The sequence below is a fragment of the Rhinolophus hipposideros genome, assembly GCF_964194185.1.
Source record: "Rhinolophus hipposideros genome assembly, chromosome: 12".
NCBI lineage: Eukaryota > Metazoa > Chordata > Mammalia > Chiroptera > Rhinolophidae > Rhinolophus > Rhinolophus hipposideros.
In genome coordinates, this window is record NC_138058.1 from 55,727,473 (window position 1) to 55,751,055 (window position 23,583).

The following is a 23,583-nucleotide window of genomic DNA, read 5'->3' on the forward strand; positions in this document are numbered from 1 at the left end:
TTAAAATCATGAGCCATGTAATGAGGTGCAGTAAGAAAACCTGAACATTACATTCTTGTGATACTTCTGCCAAAGATGCATGATCACAATCTAATCCAGAGGAAATAGCATACAAATCCAAAGCGAGGGACATTATACAAAATAACTGGCCTGTAATCTTCAAAAGCATCGAGGTCATGGAAGTTAACTCTGAGGAACTGTGGCAGGTTGAGTAAAACTGAAGAGATATAACAACTAAATACACCACATGATTTTATATTGCATCCTTTTCAATAAAGGACATTATTTAGACACAATTGCTGAAACCTGAATGAGACGTGACTGTTAATACTAATGTTAATTTCCTGTTTTTGATGAAATATGCTTTCTGATGTATTTATGTAGAATGTGCTGCTTTGTGACATAAATGAAACACAACAAAAATATCAGATTAGCAACTCACTCCCAAATGGATCAAGATAACAAATGTTCTCTGTATTGAACTTGCAACTTTCTGGTAAATGAATTATTACTTCAAACTTTAAGCCAAGATTTTACTTTTAAATCTTGATATAGAAGAGTGCAAAAATAATATTCAATGTGGTTTCTTTCTGTTTACAAATAAAATACAAGTTTATCATTAACAAAAAAAAAATTTTAAGCACAATTAATTAAAATCACTGGCAAACACACAATTCATGAATATATTTTGCAGGGGGTTATTCTGAGAAACAAAATTTGGATCATATATGGAAGCTCCACCAAATTGACAGAGAGAAACATACAGCTCTGACTACCATTCTCATGGCACACCTGTGATATTAAATACACTCAGCACAGGCTCAGCCTCAATTTCTAGAAATAAAAAGCATGAATTTAGGGTTTGTTTGAAAAATAGCATATATCTTAAAATATGTACACACACTTACCCTGAGACACTGAAACACTAACTGTCTGTGATCCATTCTTCTCTGTATTTGCGGGTGGCTTTGCTACAGGAATTCCAAGACCCCCAATGTAAGGGTTGTAATTGTAAGTGCCATAATCAGCACCCCAGTAGTCATACCACGTACTGCTTATTGGCTTAAAAAAATGGAAAAAACCTGTGGTTTATTTTTTTCTCTTCACAAAGAGTGACATGATTATTTACATTACCTAAACTCAAACAGAGCTACAAAAATAAACATTCCCCCCACCCTTTAAATTCCCCAAAAGGTACTTAGAATCTTAATGATCTATAGGAATGGTTCAATAATATTCTCTTCATTTTATACCAAAGTCTAAAAACAGCTTACATATTTAGAATCTGAGAGATAACTACCATCCTTAATAAAATGTCTTACACACAAAAAGAACCAATATAAACCATTAGGGGTGTATCTCCTTTAGAAAAAGCTGAGGCTAATACAGAATTAGAATCTGCAATGAACTCTTCTTGCATCAGCTTAATTGCTGCTTGAAATGTTCACAATCCATCAGTATACTTCTCCATGCTTATTACTGGATTTTGTGTAAGATTCTAGTGACTATATTAACAAAATGGTACAAGTTTTCTTTATATTATTCATTTGGTATATACTACAGTACCTATAGCAACTTAATGTATTTTGAGTAAATTAAATAATGGGTTACATTTGGTAATAAATATGTACTCTTTCTTCTTTTAAGTAACGAATAAACTAAAAGTCTAAGATGAAAGATTTTATTTGCAAAGAATACTCTAGTGTATCATACCTTAAAAACTTTGGCTGCAAGAGGATCTTTTTCCAAATCAATATCTAAAGGATCAATGTCAACTTCCATTAAATCTTGAAGTAACTCAAGATCAATTTCTTTATCTTTTTCCAAAGATGAAAGAGGAGGTGCACCTTCAAATAATTGAATGTGATTTTACTGGTGGAGTATATAACATAAAATTTAAGCAATATACTGCTTCTGATTACAGAAAAGTTATAGTACTTCTATGTAACATGTTTCTACTGAAATAAAAATCTCTAAATTTTTATACCTGACAATTAGGCATTAGTAAGTATGCATATGTATCACACACAATTAAAAACACCAATGCAATAACATTTGATTTCCTAGAAGAAAAGACCATGGGATTAACCCTTGTTGAATCAAGCTGAATAAACTATGAATATTATTAATTTTATTACCTCCAATATTTCAGGAATGATACCCAGTATTCAAGTGAAAAGCAAAGAAGATTTAAGTTACATGACTGTCATTCACCTTTTATTTTTCTATTACGAATTAGAATTATTGTTCTCTCATGTCTCCAAATTCTTACCTAACTTCTATGCCTTACAACTCTTATCCTCTCATCCTTCCCACTCTCTCTATTCAACAAATCTTTATGGAATGCCTAGCAAATGCCAGCCTGGATGGTGGGTTTGACTATATAAAGATTAACAAAACACATTTCCACCCTCCAAGAACAACCTCTTAACAGAGGTTCAGAGGAGACAGTACACTGGAAACATTAAAGCAATTTCATCATAGTAAGTACTGGAAGAGACAGAGCATAAGGCAGCACTGACAGAAGTCTCCAACACCGAGGGTGGTGACGGAAAAAGATTCTTGGAGAAGAGCATGTTTTATACGAATCTTAGGTAAGGAGTTCATCGTGCGAACAAGACAAAAAAGTCTATTCCAGATAAAGGGAATATCAGGTAGAAAGGATAAAAATCATGAGAGAATATAAGATTAAGGAATGACACGTGGTTGAAATGACCACAGCATCTGGTATACACAGGGTAGTAACTAAAACAGAGTCGTGAAAAGTAGGGAGCATGCCACAAAGGACTGTGCAAACTAAGATACTTTTTTAAGGGCATATAGGCTTTTTTAAGGGCAAGAAAGAACACAAAGGAAGGAATAAAAGGAGAAAATACACCCCAAAAAGTGACTCTTTCAGTAACAAGAGCCTTTAACCTTGTTTCCTTCACAACTGAGTATCTTTAACAGTTTCCTGGGTTGTAATTCCCTCAACATAGCCAAACCAGACCATATCAAAATAATTAGGACATTATGAAAGGATAACATTTTATTATAATAAGCATTCAGAGAATCAAAGCAAAACATACTTAGGAAAATAACTGATACGGCTACTAAGGCCAAAGACCTCATAGAAAACTATAAACATTAATTTTACACTTCACTAACATTCTTAATTTTAAACATTTTCATTAAAAAAAACAGCTCAAGGGCCGGCCCAGTGGCTCAGGCGGTTAGAGCTCCATGCTCCAACTCCGAAGGCTGCCAGTTCGATTCCCACATGGGCCAGTGGGCTCTCCACCACAAGGTTGCCAGTTCAATTCCTCAAGTCCCGCAAGGGATGGTGGGCTCTGCTCACTGCAACTAAGATTGAACATGGCACCTTAAGCTGAGCTGCCTCCCAGATGGCTCAGCTGTTGGTTGGAGCGTGTCCTCTCAACCACAAGGTTGCCAGTTCAATTCCTCGAATCCCTCAAGGGATGGTGGGCTCTGCCCCCTGCAACTAAGATTGAACATGGCACCTTGAGCTGAGCTGCCTCCCGGATGGCTCAGCTGTTGGTTGGAGCACGTCCTCTCAACCACAAGGTTGCCAGTTCGACTCCCGCAAGGGATGGTGGGCTGTGCCCCTGCAACTAGCAATGGCAACAGGACCTGGAGCTGAGCTGCACCCTCCACAACTAAGACTGAAAGGACAATAACTTGACTTGGAAAAAAGTCCTGGAAGTACACACTGTTCCCCAATGAAGTCCTGTTCTCCTTCCCCAATAAAAATCTTAAAAAACAAAAACAAAAACAGCTCGTATATACTTTAAATAAAACATAATTCAAAGAATGTACCCGGTATATCCTGTGTCAAAGGTTCGTCTATAGTTTCTAGCAATTGAACTGAAGACTGTTGAAGGCAGTCATCAGAGTCGGCAGCTGTGGCACCTACATCATCGCTCACTGTTCCTTCCTCCATGGCTTCTGAAGCTACTGGAGCCAGCAGTTCTCCTGTATGTAATGAGACAGTTCTAACTGCTTTAATAATTTCTAAACAGACATCCAAAACACATTAAAGCATATTCTTTCCTCCAGTTTAGAGAATGACAGCATACATGCTCTTCCAAAAATAAAAGATTCTGAGGCAAATGAGACCTCACCTACCTAAGAAAATGCATTACCCATTGCATTACCTTCAAATGTTAAAGACAAGTAACTAGTAGAAAACACAAAATCTGTGATGTGAACAAGGAATTATTATAATCACGGAATTATTATAATCAAGGAATTATTATTATAATCAATATGTTATTCCTCAAAACAACTTTATAAGGAAGGTACTTTTGTTATCCTTATTTTATAATACATAATAATTCTTTATTTATGAAAAGACTGAGGCTCAGAGAGTACCTTCCTCAAGGCCACATAAACAACCCAGTGCTGGTGTTAATGATGACACCCACTAGCTCCAATATCTCTGCACTTTAACAACCTACCTCCTCCACAGAGACTTACATTTATCACAACTGTCAACATAACTAAATAGGAAAGTAGTTTTAAATGGGTGCTCCTTCTATAACATTAAAGAGACTTTTTATACGGTTGGGGGTTAGTTTCTTTTAAAGATTACTTAGTCAAACAATGATAAGCTAATTTTGACATACCCTATGAAAAATAAATCCTGACAAACCTGCTAAAATATCCTGTAGCATACAAGTTAAGGAATATTGAGCCCAAGCACCACCCCAAGATATATCTCCTCTATTGAAGTCAGTTCCAACCAAAAGTAATAGCAGTCTTTCCAGTTGGGGTTCATTCACAATCTCACACAGATGTATAGTTGGCCTCGTGGCATTCGCAATGCGTGCAAGAACCTGTAATACATTTTATAAAATCATACACTTAAATAGCAATTACATATGTTTTCTCCAAAAACAAAGCTTTGGAGTAGTTTTCAATAATGAGATAAGCTTTTAGTGTCAATATAATTGACCGACATGGAAGGCAAAAGAAATGTAATTTCATGAGTCAAATATTAAAATCTGGTTAGAAATCTGGGTTGAATAGTGAAAAATAATTCCCCTAAAGAATGAATATGCTACAGGAAAGCCTTCAGGGCATTAAAACCCCTTCATTACTATCATTTGACATTTGTTTATTTCCTATTTTACTTAATAAAAAAAAGGTATGTTCAAAACAGACATACCCAAATTACACACATTTCAAGTCTACATTAATCTAGTTTTAACTAGATTAAAATATAAATTAGGTCCCCTGAGAAATAAGTGACAAAATACTTTTAAAATCTTTCAAGGCACAATAAAACTAAACTGTGTAAAAGGAAAACCAATAAAAGAGCAATTACTTCTCTTAATCGAAAATCAATTCAAGACTGTATTCATTCTAACCTTTTTTTAAACCTATAAATCTGTAATTATAAATTATGCCTATTACTTTACCTACCTTACAAACAAATAATAAGAGATCTGCATGACATGTAAAATCCATGGAGAGGAGAAACAGGACAAGTTTCTGGACTACTGAAATGCAACGTTCATGAGCCAAGGTAAACGGAAGTGGTTCTATCTCTGGACTTTCTTTTGTTGTTGTAACTTCTGTGTCTAAATTAGAACGGGACCATTCTGCTGTCCGACGTAACCGAATTAAATCCTTAAAGTGCTACATAAAGAAATGTACAATACTTAAATCAACATTTATTGAATGAAAATTCTTTCAGTACAAATTTATTTATGGGATAAAAATACTCAGAAAACTCAGCATTTCTAAAGAAAAAAATTTTTAGGTAAACCATAAGCTTCAAAAAGTAAGATTATTGAAAGCTATACTGATCAATAATACCTAACTTTTTATTTTAGAGTTAGGTATAGGATATATGACACAATTTCAGGAAGGTGAAACTCTATAGGAAGGCTACATTAGGTCAAATCCAACCTCATGAACATTACTGAAACATCCTAAACATAATTCATAAAAGGTGGATAGTAAAGTAACCCATATAACTTCAAGTACTGAGTATTCATTCAAGTTATTTCAAAATCTGAGGGAATAACTATAATTTCGTATTTACAGAAACACAATCACAAACTTGGTTGCTACAAATAAGTGTTATATCCCCCAAAATTTAAAAACATGGGCTGGCCTGGTGGCTCAGGTGGTTGCAGCGCCATGCTCCCAACGCCCGAGGTCACCAGTTCCATTCCCACATGGGCCAGTAAGCTGCGCCCTCTACAGCTAAGATTATGAACAACAGCTCTCCCTCCAGCTGCGCTGCGGTGGACTGCCACAGGCTACAGGGTGTTGCCATGAGTGGCCGACAGTCAGCTACTGTATGCTGCCATGGGCTACCATGTGCCGCCATGAGCAGCCGGCGGCCACGCTGGCAAGAGCTGCCATGAGCTGCTATGAGTGGCCGACAGGTGACCACCTGCCTCAGCCATGGGGAGCGCAAGGCTCATAACACCAGCATGGGCCAGGGAGATGTGTCCTACACAACTAGACTGAGAAACAACGGCTTGAACCAGAGTGTGTGTGTGGGGGGGGGGACGGAAGAAGGGGGAGAAAAAAAATTTAGAAACACATAAAGTTATTTTTTAAACTTTATTTACCAATCATTGCACTTAATTTCAGCTTAGAAAGGACAAACTATGAAAACTGTACATTTCTTTGAGTCTATCTTCAAGTTACTGGTACACAATCCACTTTCAAGGAAGATACTTACACACGGTCCCCAACTTCCGATGGTTCAAGTTACAATTTTTCAACTTTATGGTGATGCGAAAGAAATAAGCACTGATCTTGACCCAGGCTAGTGACATGCAGCACCATATCCCCTCATGCTCCTGGGCAGCAGCGAGCCACAGCTACGTCAAGCACACCACCATGTAAACTACCCATACTCTATAGTGTATTGTGTTGCCAGTGTTTTATTGGATGTTATGTTCTAAGCACCCTGAAGATAAGCTAGGCTAAGCTATGATGTTTGGTAGTTTAGGTGTATTAAATGCATTTTCAATTTAATATTGTCAACTTATGATCAGTTTATCAAGATGTAACCCCATTGTAAGTCAATGACCATCTGCAGAAACATACCTTAAGACCACGTTTATCGTGTATTTCCTTGAGTTAACAGCTCTCCCAACCCCAAAAAGTCTTTAAATTTTTCTGTTGATAAGCAGGTTAACATATATTTAAGTTTCCTGATCATTATCACAAATACTTAACTACTCAAATAATACTACAAGGAAAACTAACAGTTCTAAGACAATTACATTAAAAAGTAAAAGTCATACCTTTGAAGTAGCCTGCTTTAGTTTTGCTTGCTCTACCAGAAGTTTATAAGATGATCCTTTATTACTTTGTATTTTTTCTTTTTCCATCTGTTCCACCAAAGCCTTTTGTTTTGCTTTTAGTAGATTAAGTTGCTTAAAAATAAAAAAAATAAAAAAATAAATCTTACAGCTAATTATCAAAATCAACAAAGTAAATTATTCTACTCCTCACAGAATTTCATAACATCAAACTAATGAATAAGAACAGTTCACTCTCCCTATATGCTCCTTCCCCAAGCTCAGATTCAAATTTTACTTTCTGGCTGACATGTACTACCTCTGTAGTTAGGCCCAACTACCATGGTTGCCTGTTCTAAACATGTACAGAATTTTCATTCTTGTCATTATTCCCTAAACAATGTAAAAACTTATTTACATGGCATTTATATTGTATTAGGTATTATAAGTAATTTAGAAATGATTTAGAGTGTACAGGAGGACGTACATAGTTATAAACAAATGCTATGCCATTTTATCTAAGGAATTTGAGTGTGCAGATTTTGGTATCTACGGGGTCCTGGAACCAATCCCTCATAGATACCGAGGGGTGACAGAAATTCCCTGAAAAATCCAGTTTTAACTGTGTTGCTGAGTTTAAAAAATATATATATCATTTCTAAATCCCGATTACCAGATCTTTCCATATATTTATAATTAATCAATTCCTTACCACATGGGAGAAGGGAAATAACTAGAAGATTTTCTTTTGTAAGATGCTAATGAGACTTTTTTTAAAAACTTATTTATTTATTTAAATGTGTTTTTCCAGGACCCATCAGCTCCCAGTCAAGTAATTGTTTCAATCTAGTTGTGGAAGGAGGTGCAGCTCACAGTGGCCCATATGGGGATCGAACAGGCAACCTTGTTGGTAAGAGCACCGCGCTCTAACCAACTGAATTAATTGGCCGCCCCCAAGACTGACATGTTTTTAAGCAGAGGGAAAGAATTATTTTTAAACATGTGGAGAAAATGTTTTACTGCATAATACTCTTAGCTTAGCTTTGCTTTTCTGGGAATCTCACTTAAGAGTAGTACGTTTTGGTATGCTTATGTTTTTTATTAATTAACATTTTTATTGCAGTAACAGTAGGTTCATATGTAGCTGTGAGAAATAATACAGATATCTCTCGTACACTTTATCCAATGTCCCCCAATAACATTTTGTATACAGTATAACATATATAATAGGATGACATTGTTATAATTCACCAATCTTAGATTTCTACAGTTTCACTTGTACTCATTTGTGTGTGTGTGTGTGTGTGTGTGTGTGTCTGTGTGTGTGTTTCTTACTGTAGTATGTGGCTGAAAGAAAAAAACCAAAATTTAGCACACACAAAAATCCTGGATGAGAAATTTGGTTTAGGTGGTCCAGGAACTCAAATTCAATATGGCTAGACCAAAATTCAAACCGGAAAGTCAAACAGAGACGCAGACAACAGATAACCTAAAGCCATATTAAGGAGTATGACCTTCATTCAAAGGTCAACTGGAAGCCACTAAGAATTTAGAGAAAGACTGATGTGATCAAATTTGTATTTAAAAACAATTCCCTAGGAGGAGCATGAGAAAAGGACTGGATTGAGAACGCAAGCAGAGAGGCTTTTGACTATACAAAGGATAATGCTGGCCTCAGTTAGTATGGTAGTAATAGAGATACAAAGAGTTAGTCAGTTTAAAGGACATCACCAAAAATCTGTAAAGTACATATTGCTGCCTTTTTTAACAAATATGGAAAACCACTCTCAAAAGTGCTAAACAGTTTCCCCAAGGAGCTTGTAAAATGACACACCTAGGATCTAATGGCAAATCTATCTCATGCAACTTCTAAAAAAATGTTCTCAAAAATTAAAATTAAAAAAGCATTACATGGCCGGCCCAGTGGCTCAGGCGGTTAGAGTTCCATGCTCCTCATGCCAAAGTCTGCCGGTTCGATTCCCACATAGGCCAGTAGGCTCTCAACCACAAGGTTGCCGGTTCAACTCCCGCAAGGGATGGTGGGCTGAGCTCCCTGCAACTAACAATAGCAATTGGACCTGGAGCTGAGCTGCGCCCTCCTCAACTAATATTGAAAGGATAACAACTTCACTTGGAAAAAGTCCTGGAAGTACACACTGTTCCCCAATAAAGTCCCGTTCCCCTTCCAGAATACAATGTTATGTTTTTGTTTTTTAAAAAAAGCATTAAAAATTACCTGTTTATGATGAACTAGCTGCTTTCTGATTTTCCTGGAATACAATCTATCAAGGCTACTGCTACCTTTGGAAGACCTATTTATGTTCTGAGTATGCAGATTATTGTTAATAAAACTCCACTGGTTACCTATAGGGCAAGAAAAAGTTTCATTATCAATTGTCATATATTACTTTAAAGTACTTTTAATACACAGTAAACACAAAATCATAAATGTATCAATTATGACAAAGTAGTTACAAAGAAAACTATAGTAAAGAAATTGGTAAGATTTGACTCTAGGAATGTTAACTTGATCCTAATTGACTTTAAGAGCAGAGTTCTGTCTCCAATCTTTCTTTTAAGTAACAGCTATCTTTCTGCACAACTGTTTAATTTTTGTACAATTATGATAATGTCACTCAATTCTAACAAATACTCAATATTGCCTATATTTGAAACTCATATGCTTTTGTGCAGGTACCCAAAAAAATGGTACTCAATAATTTGACTTAATGACTTCAAAAATAAGGTTGAATAGTTGAAAAACCATATTGTGTAGCTCTACTAATTCTCATTTTTGGAATGTACCTAGACTATTCTTTGTCATTTTTCAACTCAATTCAGATTTAATACCACTCTTTACCAATCTCCACTTATTTGTTCATGTCTGCTTAACCTAAAGACATTTTTTTCTCTATTACCTGTTTGCAAAGTCAGTTCAAATTCTTCAAACCCTAAAAAAAAATGTCTTCCACAAATGTGTTTCTAGTATCGGAATGATATGAATAAAAACTAAAACCTCTAACACTGTTATATTCCAACTTTACATTGTAGCTGTTTTTAATTCTATGTCTTAACTCTATATCCTATAACTGAGTGAACTACCAGTGACATACAGTATTTGTTTAAAAAATAAATTTAACACAAATTCCCTGTATATGAAAAGAATCCTCTCCCCAAATGTAATATATACCATAAACAATTGACTCACTATAAAAGATCTCAAGGGATCTTTTTTTATACTAGGATCCTGACAATATTTAAAAATCCAAATTTTATAGTACTGATTGGTTGTATTTACATATTAGATGTAGCTTTTTTGAATCCTGTATGAAAAGGTTTATTAACTTGGGAGGGGGGAAGAAAACAACTTGGGCTTGCAATTTGATTTCCTTTAATTTTTAAATTTTTCTATGCCTCTAGCTTATGGAGAAAGATTGTAACTCAAACAAAATCTAGGGATTTCTGTACCTATGGATAAAAGCCATTTGTAAATAACGAGTAGAACTATTTTATAATGGTAAATACCATATTAACACTATATTAAAATATAGTGAAACAGTATATTAAAATAACATAAAACTCTTAAAATAACTCATAAAATAACATAGGAACTCTTCACAGATTTCCTTTTCATTAACTTTAGTTAAATGTATGTTATTATAATGAAGTATTTAAATGAGCATGGGGAAAAACCTCGTGAAAGACATGCTAGTATTTAGAAATTAGTCATGTTCAGAGAGGGGCTTCTCCATATAGTCCTTCAAAAATAAACTCTATCTTTGAACAGATCCCTGGCAAAGTTAGTTCAGATTTCACATAAATTACATACAGCTGGAATCTCCAGGCCAGTAGCCAGTTCTGGAACAATCGTGAGTCTCTCAAAACCCCCACCAACAGATTATGATAAACTTTTGATACCTGTCAGAAACCTTTCCCTGTCTTTACCATTCAAAGGTTTCTTTGCAGCCGCTGCTTCATCTTCAACAGTTGACACATAATCCAGCAACCTGGACACCAGCATGACAACCCAACTGATCATGGGAATATCTAGTACTCCTAGACAGAGATGGCAGGGGAGAATAGTCAGGTGACTCAGAAAGTCCTAACAAAGTCTGATAAAATAATTATGAGCTAAAACATTTTATAAATCCAAAATACACATCGTTACTAACACTAATATTTATTTATAATAAGTCTCAAAACTGGAACGTATAGTCACAAATCAAGTAACACATTGAATCTAATGGAAGACCAATGCGTCATAGTATGAAAATAGATTCTTAAGTGTAGGATAAATCCAACAGTTAACTTATAAACTAGAAAACAAGGTATGAGATGCTATTCTTAGACTCACAGGTCACTGAAATAAAAAAATCTAACTCTCAATTTATAATTCACATAGTCTTACACTATGTTCTAAGGATTTCATTCCAATAACAATTTTCTTGCTAAAATGAACTCATTAACAATAACCAGAACAGGAATAGTACCTTAAAGCTTAAACTTAAATAAGAGACTTTGATTTTAGTTAAGAGAGTATAAAAGAAACATATTACAACAACTTCCACGTTTGCAATTCAAATAATGAAAAGGTAACATTTAAAAAGCTGTAACTATACGACAATCACAGGAAGGCTAGTCATCCTTAAAAGTCTACATCATAAAACCAGTAACAAACTGTACAGCAATAAATATTTTAAAAAGTATTTCAAAGTAGCATTTTAAGAAAAGCAGTATTTACAAGAATCTGATGTTTCTTCTAAAGATAACTCTTTAAACAATACCTTCTGTCCTCCGATGCATGGGTAACTGTGGCTGAAGAGGTGACAACAAATTATCCAACAGATTAAGTAAGCTTTCTAATACTCCACTATTACTAAGTGATCTTTGACCAATGCAGGAAAGTAACATGAAGACCCTAAAAAAAGGATATAAATAATATACTCATTATGAATCAATTTAATCATTTATTTAAAAACTAATTTACACTGGGGCTCTGGTCAGGATAGTGAGGTAGGTAAACGCTGTGCTTGGCTCCTCCCATTACCACATCAAAATTACAACTAAATTATAGAACAATCATCCGGAGAACCATCTGACAGACTAGCTGAACGGAAAGAAGTCCCATAACTAAGGATATAAAGAAGAAGCCACCTCAAGACTGATAGGAGGAGCAGAGACGCAGGAACAGGCTAGCCCCACAACCACGTGTAGCAAGTGAGAATGAGGAGGGATATCTCAGCTGCAGAGATGTGCCCTGAGGAGCAAAGGGTCCCAGCCCAACACCAGGCTCCCCAGCCTGGAGCAACAGTCTCAGAAAGAGGAGCCCCCACAACATTTGGCTTTGAAAATCAGCAGGGATTCCATCCATCTGGGTAAGACAGAAGTCTGCTGGAAACCCAGACATCCTCCTAAAGGGCCTACGCAGACTATCTCGCTGCCAGGCACTCACCCTGGGCTCTGCCAAAGGGACAGTGGCTCAGGAAGCACTAGAGACATACAGCGAAAGATTGAATTGTGTGGCTTCTAGACGAAGGCTGGAAGGATAGCTGCCATTGTCCCTGTGTTAAACCCACCCTCAATACGGCCAAATCTGAATTTGTAATGGCCTGGTGAATTCTACTCACTCAACGTTGGAGACTCCATGTGACCGTGCCACACCTAACGCATCACAGGAGGCTTTCTCTAGTGGGCAGCCAGCATTAGCCTGGCTTTTGTGGACAATTCTTGGGGATTTGCAGGCACCAGGCAATTGGCAAATGGCCTCAGCGTACTCTGTGCCTTTCGATGAGTGGGCCCAGGCTTATACTGGCACCAAATCGAAACTGCAAGAACCTGATGAACACTACTCAACCCAGCATGATGACTCACTAAGACCCAGTCTCCCTCAATTCGTGTACTGCACAAGGCTCTTTCAGTGGGTGCTCCTTGCGGTCAGGTGGTAGGCAAAAGCAAGCCTAGGGATGCCCTGGGCCTTTTGCTGAGCTACCCCAGGCATGATACTGGTGGCAGCCGGCCTAGGTTTGCGGCATGCCCTCTTCCACGAACCTCCGCATCCAGCACAGGCAGGAACCAACTGCACTTTGGCTGTCCTTGTCCTGAGCCTTTCCCCGAAGTCCCCAGAACCAACACACTCAACGGCTGGCTTTAGACCACAACAGAGCACTACCCGAGTTGCCCCACAGGCTGCATACCCAACAGGTAGTCTCAGAAGACATGAGAGCCCACTGGGTCAAATCCTGTTCCATGGGGTCAGCCCTCCCACAGCAGCTCTTATGCTGTGGCTGTGACCAATTCTACGGTCAGTTAGCCTGAAGGCCAACCCCATCCACTGACAAGACAACAGCAATCAAGGGTCAGCTACCATAGGAGGGCACACACAACCCAAACAAGGGACACTCCTGAGCACAGGCTAAGGTGATGAGGAGACTACAGCACTGGGTCCCACAGGACACCTACCATATAAGACCACCCAGCCAAGACTGGGAGGCATAGCAAATCGACCTAATACATAGAAACAAACACAGATAGGCAGCCAAGATGAGGAGACAAACATGCCCCAAATGAAAAAGCAGGAGAAAACTCCAGAAAAAGAACTACATGAAATGGAAGCAATCCATCTACAAAAGAGTTCAAAACACTGGTTATAATGATGCTCAAGGAATTACTTTGGTAAGAAATTCAACAAAGAGATAGCGAGCATAAAAAAGGACATAGAAACCTAAAAAGCAGTCAGAAATGAAAACTACAATAACTGAAATGAAGAATACAAAGAAGGAATCAATAGAAGATGAGATGAAGCAGAGAACTAAATCAGCAATTTAAAGATAAGGTAGGAGAAAAACCCAATTGGAACAGCAAAAAGAAAAAGAACCACCCCCCCCAAAAAAAAATTAAAAACAAGGATAGCTGAAGGGATCTCTGGGACAACATCAAGGGTACAAATATTTAAATCATAGATATACCAGAAAAAGAAGACAGCAAAGAATTGTAAATCTCTTTGAAGGAATAGTGACTGAAAACTTTTCTAACCTGGCAAAAAAAACAGACACAGAAGTCCAGAAAGCAGAGTCCTAAACAAGATGAACCCAAACAAGCCCACACCAAGACACATCACAATTAAAATGCCAGAGGTTAAACACCAAGTGAAACTTAAAAGCCACAACAGAAAAGGCAGATCCTATTAACACTGTCAGCTGATTTCTCAACAGAAATTTTGTGGGTCAAGGGATTGGCATCAAACATTCAAAGTGATGAAAAGCGAGCACATAAAACCAAGACTACCCTACCCAGCAAGGCTATCATTTAAAATCAAAGGAGCGATAAAGAGCTTCCCAGACAATAAAGAGATCAAGTTCATCACCACCAAACAAGGAGTACAGAAATGTTAAAGGCACTTCTTTAAGGAGAAAAAAAACAAACGTAAATATGAATACTAAAATGGCAATGATTACATACCTATCAAGAATCATTTTAATGCAAACGGATTAAGTGCTCCAATCAAAAGACATGGGGCAGTTAAATGGCTAAGAAAGCAAGACTCATACATATGCTGTCTATAAGAGTCCCACTTCAGGTTGAAAGACACAGACTGAAAGGAAAGGGATGGAAAAAGATATTTCATGCCAATGAAATGATAAACATGCCAGGGTAGTAACAGTAATATCAGACAAAACCGACTTCGAAAAAAAAAAGACACGAAGAAAAGGATTATTTCATCGTGACAAAGGGATCAATCCAACAAGAGGGCATTACCCTTGTAAACAACTGTGCACCCAACACAGGAGCACCTAAACATATAAAACAAATATTGACTGACATAAAGAGAGATCTACAGTAATACAGTCATAGGAGGGGATTTTAACACCCCATTGACAACAATAGACAGATCTTCCAGACAGAATACCCACAAGGAAACAACGGCCTTAAATGACACATTAGACCAGATGGATTTGATATTTTGAGAGCGCTTCACCCAAAGGAGCAGAATGCACATTTTTTTCAAGTGCACATGGAACATTTTCCCAGATACACCACGTTAGGTCACAAAAGAGTCTTAAATTTAAGATTGAAATCATATCAACAGTCTTCTTCAACAAGAATGGTATGAAACGGGCCGGCCCAGTGGCTCAGGTGGTTAGAGCTCTGTTCCTAACTCCAAAGGCTGCCGGTTCGATTCCCACATGGGCCAGTGGGCTCTCAATCACAAGGTTGCCAGTTCAATTCCTCGAGTCCCGCAAGGAATGGTGGGCTCTACCTCCTGCAACTAAGATTGAACACGACACCTTGAGCTGAGCTGCCACTGAGTTTCCAAATGGCTCAGTTGGTTGGAGCGCGTCATCTCAACCACAAGGTTGTTGGTTCAACTCCGGCAAGGGATGGTGGGCTGCGCCGCCTGCAACTAGCAACGAAAACTGGACCTGGAGCTGAGCTGCGCCCTCCACAACTAAGACTGAAAGGACAACAACTTGACTTGGAAAAAAAAGTCTTGGAAGTACACACTGTTCCCCAATAAAGTCCTGTTCCCCTTTCCCAATAAAATCTTTAAAAAAAAGAATGGTATGAAACAAATAATCAATTACAAGGAATAAAAATGAAAAACACAACAACACATGAAGGTTAAATAACATGCTACTAAACAACAAATGGGTTAACAAGGGGATAGAGGAAGAAATGAAAAGATAACTTGAGACAAATAAAAATGAAAATACAACCCCAAATCATATGGGACACAGAGAAAGCTGTCCTAAGAAGACATTCATAGCAATATAGGCCTATCTCAAGTAACAAGAAAAATCTCAAATAAACAATCTAATCTCACAACTAAAGGAAACAGAAAAAGAACAGAGCCCAAACTGAGTAGAAGGAAGGAAATAGTAAAGATCAGAAGGAAAATAAACAAAATAGTCTAAAAAAAGAATACAAAAGAAAATAAAATCAAGATTGGTTCTTTGAAAAGATAAACAAAAGTGATAAATCTTTAACCAGACTCATCAAGAAAAAGAGAGGACCCAAATAAATAAAATCATAAATGAAAAAGAAATGACAACTGACACCACAGAAATATAAAAGATCATAATATCATAAACAATTAACTATATGCCAACAAATTGGACAATCTGGAAGAACTTGATTAATTCCAGGAAACACACAATCTTCCAAAATTGAATTAATAAGCAGAAAATCTGAACGGACCTTTTACTACTAATGAAATCAAAAAACTCCCAACAAATAAATGTCCTGGACCAGATGGCTTCACAGATGAATTTTACCAAACATATAAAGAAGAATTAACATCTATCCTTCTCAAAGTATTCCAAAAAAATTATGGAGGAGGAAAGTCTCCCAAGCTTATTGTACAAGGTCACTATTACAGATTCTAAAACCAGACAAAGACATCACCCCCAAAAAAGAAAACTATAGGCCAATATCCCTGATGAACAGATGGAAAAATCCTCAACAAAACATTAGCAAACCAAATTCAGCAATGCATTAAAAAGATCACACAGTTTGCTGAAGTAAGACTTTTTCCTGGAATGCAAGACTGAATTCAACATCCACAAATCAATTAACATGATATAGCACATAGACAAAATGAAGGATAAAAACTTTATGATCATAACAGTAGATGCAGTAAAAGCATTTGACAAAATCCAACACTGATTTACGAAAAAAACTTTCAGCAAAGTGGAAATAGAGGGAACATATATCAACATAATGAAGGCCATATATGACAAACCCAAAGCTAACATCGTACTTAATGGTGAAAAGCTAAAAGCACTTTCCGTAAGATCAGGAATATGACAAGGATGTCCACTTTCACCACTTTTATTATTCAACACAGTATTAGAAGTCTTAGCCACAGCAATCAGAAAAGAAAAAGATTTAAAGGCCATCCAAATTGGAAAGGAAATATAAAACTGTCATTATTTGCAGATGACATACTATATAGAGCTTATCCTAGAGTCCACCAAAAAACTATTAGAACTGATAAATGAATTCATTCAAGTAACAGGATACAAAACTAATATTCAGAAACCAGTTGCTTTTTTATATACCAATAATGAACTACAAGAAGGAGAAATTAAGAAAAGAATCCCATACACAATTGCATCAAAAAAAAAAAATACCTAAGAATAAATTTAACCAAAGAGGTAAAAGACCTATACTCAGAAAATTATAAGATACTGAAGAATGAAACTGAAGAAGATACAAATAAATGGAAGCACATACCATGCTCAAAAACAGAAAGAATCAACATTGTTAAAATGTATATACTACCCAAAGCAATCTACAGATTCAAGGCAACCCCTTTCAAAATTCTAATGGCATTTTTTCACAAAACTAGAATAAATAATCTAAAAATGTCTATGGAAACATAAAAAAAGCTCAAATAGCCACAGCAATTTTGAAAAAGAACAAAGTTGGAGGTATCACGTTACTTAAATCAAGCTATAATACAAGATTATAGTAATCAAACAGCATGGTACTGGCATAAAAACAGATATATAGCTCAATAAAACAGAACAGAGCTCCCAGAAATAAATCCATGCCTATATGGTCAACTAACCTATGACAAAGGAGGCAAGAATATAGAATGGGGCAAAGACAGTCTGTTCAATAAAGTGTTGGTAAAACTGGACAAATAACATGCAGTAAAAAAATGAAACTAGAGGCCACCCCGGTGGCTCAGGTGGGGGTAACGCCGTGGTCCTAATGCCAAGGTGCTGGTTCAATTCCCACATGGGCCAGTGAGCTGCGCCCTCTATAGCTAAGATTGTGAACAATAGGTCTCCCTGGAGCTGGGCTGCCATGAGAAGCTAGGGAGGTTGGGGTGAGCTGCCGTGGGATGCAGTGAGCTTCTGTGGGCTGCCGTTGGCTACCATGTGCTGCCATGAGCGGCCGGTGGCAAGCGTGAGTGGCCGGCAGCCATAGTGAGCGTCCGGGAGCTGGCAAGAGCCGGCGCGAGCCGCTGTGATCGGCCGGCGACCGACTGCCTCAGCCCGGGGGAGCGTAAGGCTCATAATACCAGCACGGGCCAGGGAGCTGTGTCCTACACAACCGGACTGAAAAACAATGGCTTGAACAGGGGAAGGGGTGGAACTAAACTTGACTACCTTCTTACACCATATACAAGAATAAACTCAAAATGGTTTAAAAAGTTAAATATAAGACCTGAAACCATAAATCTCCTAGAAGCAAACACAGGCAAGAAACTGGGACACAGTAATATGTTTTAGTAATATTTTTTCTAGTATCTCCTCAGGAAAGGCAAACAAAAGAAAAAATAAACAAATGCAACTATCTCAAACTAAAAAGATTTTACACAGCAAAGGAAACCATGATCAAAACGAAAAGACAACCTACTGAACAGGAGAGGATATTCGCCAATGATACATCCAATAAGGGGTTAACATGCAAAATTTATAAAGAATTCACAGAACTCAACACCAAAGAAAAAACAATCCAATTAAAAAATGGGCTGGAGACTAGAACAGATATTTCTGCAAGAGGACATAGAGATGGCCAACAAACCAATGAAAAGGTGCTCAATGTCACTAATCATCAGAAAAGCGCAAATTAAAACCACAATGAGGTAACACTGCACACCTCTCAGAATGGCTATCATCAATAAATCAAAAACCAAGTGTTGGCGAGGATGTGGAGAAAAGGGGACCTTCATGCACTGTTGGTGGGATTGAAAATTGGTACAGCCCCTATGGAAAACAGTATGGAGGTTCCACAAAAAAGTAAAAATACAACTACATTATGTCCCAGTAATTCCGTTTCTGAGTTATTTATCCAAAGAAATCCAAACACTAATCTGAAAACACATATGCACCCCTGCGTTCATTGCAACTTTATTTACAATAGCCAAGATATGGAAGTAACTGAAGCATCCATCAATAGATGACTAGATGAAGAAGTGGTACATATATACAATGGAATATTACTCTGTCATAAAGAATGAAATCTTACCATCTGCAACAAACGGATAGACTTGGAGGATATTATGCTAAGTGAAATAATTCATACAGAAAAAGATAAATACCGTATGATCTCACTTCTATGTGGAATCAAAAGAACAAAATAAACAAAACAGAAAAAGACTCATAGATACAGAGAACAGATAGATGGTTGCCAGATGGGAGGAATGTGAGGGGATGAGTGAAGGGATTAAGAAGTACAAACTGACAGTTACAAAATAGTCAAGGGGATGGATGTAATGTACAGCACAGGGAATATAGTCAATAATGTATTAATTATATAGAGAGAGAGGTGGGTACTAGACGAATTGGGGTGATCACTTCATAAACTGTATAAATTCTAACCCCTATGCTGAACTAATATAAAATAATACTGAATGTCAACTGTAATTGAAAACAAGACGTAGGAAAGTCATGTGACGACAAAAAGGGAAGACAACTACCTGCAAGTCAAGAGAAACCAACTCTGCTAACACTTGATCTCTAACTTCTAATATCCACAATTGTGAAAAAATTAATTTGTTCAAAATAAATGAATAAAATTTTTTTTACATAAAGGAAATAATTTACATTGAAATTGAATAGAGTAATAACAGAATGATGACAAAATACAGTAATGACAGCAAGATTTCTGGAGACATGATGTTAAAATTAGCTCTTTTTTAAGCTATTGGGTGTATTTTCTAATGTTATCCACAAAAAATCAGGTAGAGAGAACTTTATCACAGCCTCAAAAAACTGCATTTAACATAAAATAACACAAGCAGATACAAAACACTTGTAAACAGAGATCTATAAATGCCAGATTCAATTAGGAACCTGAAAAAATGCAGTCTGGTTATATTATGTCTAATCTTCAATAAGCCCTTCACTGGGAATTCCCCCAAACCCTGAAAAGACATGCCTCATTTTTCCACACTCAGTATATACGTACAGAAAGATTTCAAAATCTGAACATTGACTGTGAATAAGTATAAATCATTAATAACAACTAAGTGCAATACTTTCTGACTTACCTATCCTGTGGAAAGATGAGAAGCTGCTCTGAATTGTACAATTCCTGAAGAACATTAGAGAGAAACTGACCCCACCATCTTTCACCACCACAGAGTTGAACAAGTAGAAGTCCAGTATGTAACCGTATCTTTGGGGTTCCACTGATGCACAAGTGTTTAAAAAGCTCTTCACAGGCCTGGGCATGGAATGTGCTCTGCAAAACTGCAGGAACTGAGTGTCCTATTACAAGAACGAAATAGTAAAATTTCCTATTTAAGTGTATGCTGTAATATCAAAATCAGCATGCCTAAATATGTTTTCCTCTTACCAGCAATCAGTATACAATTATATTCCATTTATTTTGCTACTCATTTATTTCTCGCATACAAAATGTTAATTGCTAAAAACTTGTAGAAGAGTTAGCACTTAAATCCATTATATTTCTTGTAAGTGCAGTTGGGTGTATCAGATGGCTGTATGTGTATTTGTGTGTGCATGTATGATACTGGCTAGAAAATGACAGCTCTATATTAGATTAGCAATTATTAACAGTTTTCACTGTTGCACTTTTAAACAATATTTATTATTTTGCCAGTAACACAATGCTGTGGGATATCAATAGCCGAAACTCAAGAAAAGAAACGATAAAAAATTCATTTATGAAAACCAAAAATATGGGGGGGAAAATGAGCTAACCTAAAGAACACATTTCATAAATACATTAGAAAGGATATAAAAATTAACAATACCCAGAAAATACCAACAAAATACACAACAAGATCACATGAAATATAATCCCAGTCTTTAAATTATTTAAGCCAAATACAAACCATTGGAAGAGTGAAGAAGGCTGAGCAAGGTGTCCAATAAATATCTGATGATAGTACGTAACTGCTCTGTGGAAGACGTCTGAATTAAGTCTTTTGGATCTGATGTTTCATTTAACATGTTCCTACTTGCACCTAGAGCTACTTTGAGCCTCTGCACTGCATTATGAGCCAAATTTAGTTGAAGTTGTAGCTGAATACAATCCTGATAGGAGGAAAAAACTCTACTGTCTTCCTCAACTGCCTTGTCAGGCTTTCGCAAGAAGTACTGTGCATTGTTAGCACTGTTGAGAGGAGGAAGATCGATACTTTGCAAAAGAGTTTCCAGTCGATGACAAGCTAAGTTATACCTATAAGTAAAAAAATAAACAAAATAATCCCTGTAATGTTCTTTGACGTACATGTACAGATATACACTAAAAATTAAATTTCTAAAACATGTTAACACAAACAGTAAAAACAATTAATCATTTGGTAAGTACAAACTTTCAAAAGCCAATTATTTAATCACAAAATATTAATGTATTAAATATTATAATATGCTAGTGTATTACTTCCTTCTATTCTTTTCTATACATTTATGAAAAGACTTTTTTGACAAATACATGCAAGACATTACAAATAATAAAGGGTTTCAATAAGATTAAAATGTACTGCAATTTTCTACCAACCTGCACTGTATATCTTCCTGTAGAGCAACCATCATTGCTAAATGCTGGTCAATTTCTGGTTGGTTTGCAGATTCTCCCTCTCCCCTTAGAGGATCATGCATTAACTTCAGTTCACTCTCCCAAGGCAATATGTAAGTATGACCATAGTAAAATCCTAAGGGGATTTTGGCTCTGGCATTTGTACTTCCATAACGTCCAATGACAGTAATCTGAAATGAAAAATTATAAATATACATACACACCCGTCTGCAACAACAACAATCTCAGTAATGTATTTAAAAAGATATAGTTAAACTTTCATTATGTCTGAAATATTTTTCATAACTTGTCAGAAACATGGAAAGCAGATCAATTCACTTTCTTGAAGTTCTTTACCTTCATGAATCTGCACACAGGGGGTGGTATCAAGTCATGAAGAATTAGTGAATGGGTGCTTATATCAGTTGCCACTACCAATCGCCTCCCGTCCACCTCTTCTCCTAATGTCCAAATGTCAATTGACAGAGAGGCCAAGTCTCCACAAGTGGGAATCAATACATCTGTCAACAATATTGGTCTGCCAAAATCCAAGGTCACAAACCTCCTTGCTCCTATGGGAGAGAAAGCAACAGTTGACCAAAAATACAATTATATCAATTAACCAAACGATAGACTGAAAAAGTTAGGAACACTCATCTTAAAATTTCTGAAACTTCAATCTACGTGAGCTTGAATTCCAATACTTAGAACTTAAGTAAAAAATACACAATTGTAACTTTGTTACTATAAAGGAAATCAACTGTGTATATGTGTGTGTGTGTGTGTGTGTGTGTGTGTGTATGCTTAATTTAAAACATTAGAAGAAAAAATTAAATCAGCAAAAATAGTACACAGATTAATTCTGTAAAATACCTACCTATTCTTCTTTCAGCCACTTGGTCTTTTTTTTTTTTAAATTGCACAACTAGACACATTAATACCAAAATGTGTTACTTGATTTTAGTTTTCTTAAGCCTTGTTTCACTTTTCATAGAGTTGCATTTTACATCGAGGTTAAAATGCAAAGTAAAAGTATAAGGCTAAAATATCATGTAGTCATTCTTGCACTAAAAAATCCCCCAGGGAGATCCTCCAATGAAGACAGCTTATCTCAGTATTTCCCCCCGTACTGACCCATCACTGTCCCCTCAGCTCAGAATCAGATAAAGTAGATGACTTCCTCTTAAGTGTCACACTAAAGAGGTAGTATGTCTTTTGTGTAAGCACTAGAATCATACTCAGCATGGTTAAGATGCTTACACTAATGAAAGGCAAGAATGATCTGTGAAGAACGAGAGAGAGCAAATTTGCACCTCTCATTTAATACACATTTCAGGAACAAACTCAATTAGTGAAACAGTAAGCAGGATCTTTAATAATGTCTTAATTTTTTTTCTTTTTTATTGGGTTAGGGTGAGGGGTAGTTAGTAACCTTATCTTCTACAATTTACAGCAAAGGAACCCAACTAAGTGAAACTTCCAGGATTAGCGCTATTCTTGATGGGGGCTGGTTTAAAAGAAAACAAGCAGTTTCCAATATTTTCTTAAACAGAAAAGCTATTAAACAACAAATATAATTCTCCTACTTAGAGGGCTAATGTGCTACAGTCAATTGCATTAAAAAAAAATCAGAGTGTAAACAACTACTCACATTTCATAAGAGTGTACAACAACAAATTTCACTTTAAATGTTATAAACACTAATGTTGTTACGAATGAATGATCACTTGGGTAGAAAATACCACTACAACTTTTTAAAAGAAACTCCCTCTTCCACAAAGGAAACTGTCCACTGTAATAGAACAAATAAGGTTCA

General features: G+C 36.5%; 1 protein-coding gene across 17 annotated transcripts in view; it reads right to left on the bottom strand.

Moving 5' to 3' along the window:
• The window catches only part of BIRC6 (baculoviral IAP repeat containing 6), a 211,416-nt gene that overhangs the window by 101,251 nt on the left and 86,582 nt on the right, over positions 1-23,583 (bottom strand). For 10 of the 17 annotated variants that reach the window (XR_013994673.1, XM_081069478.1, XM_081069474.1 and 7 more), the window contains 13 exons: positions 22,125-22,339; positions 21,750-21,958; positions 21,082-21,428; positions 20,272-20,491; positions 12,053-12,186; positions 11,187-11,324; positions 9,505-9,632; positions 7,272-7,403; positions 5,425-5,640; positions 4,652-4,835; positions 3,817-3,972; positions 1,714-1,847; positions 909-1,062 (listed from right to left, as the gene is read on the bottom strand). Coding sequence is in view for 16 of the 17 variants with exons in the window: in XM_081069478.1 (XP_080925604.1) it covers positions 909-1,062; positions 1,714-1,847; positions 3,817-3,972; positions 4,652-4,835; positions 5,425-5,640; positions 7,272-7,403; positions 9,505-9,632; positions 11,187-11,324; positions 12,053-12,186; positions 20,272-20,491; positions 21,082-21,428; positions 21,750-21,958; positions 22,125-22,339 (2,367 nt within the window). In the remaining variant the exon portion in view is untranslated. The remainder of the gene's footprint in view (positions 1-908; positions 1,063-1,713; positions 1,848-3,816; positions 3,973-4,651; positions 4,836-5,424; positions 5,641-7,271; positions 7,404-9,504; positions 9,633-11,186; positions 11,325-12,052; positions 12,187-20,271; positions 20,492-21,081; positions 21,429-21,749; positions 21,959-22,124; positions 22,340-23,583) is intronic. The other 7 variants (XM_081069477.1, XM_081069485.1, XM_081069484.1 and 4 more) reach the window with 1 other exon arrangement.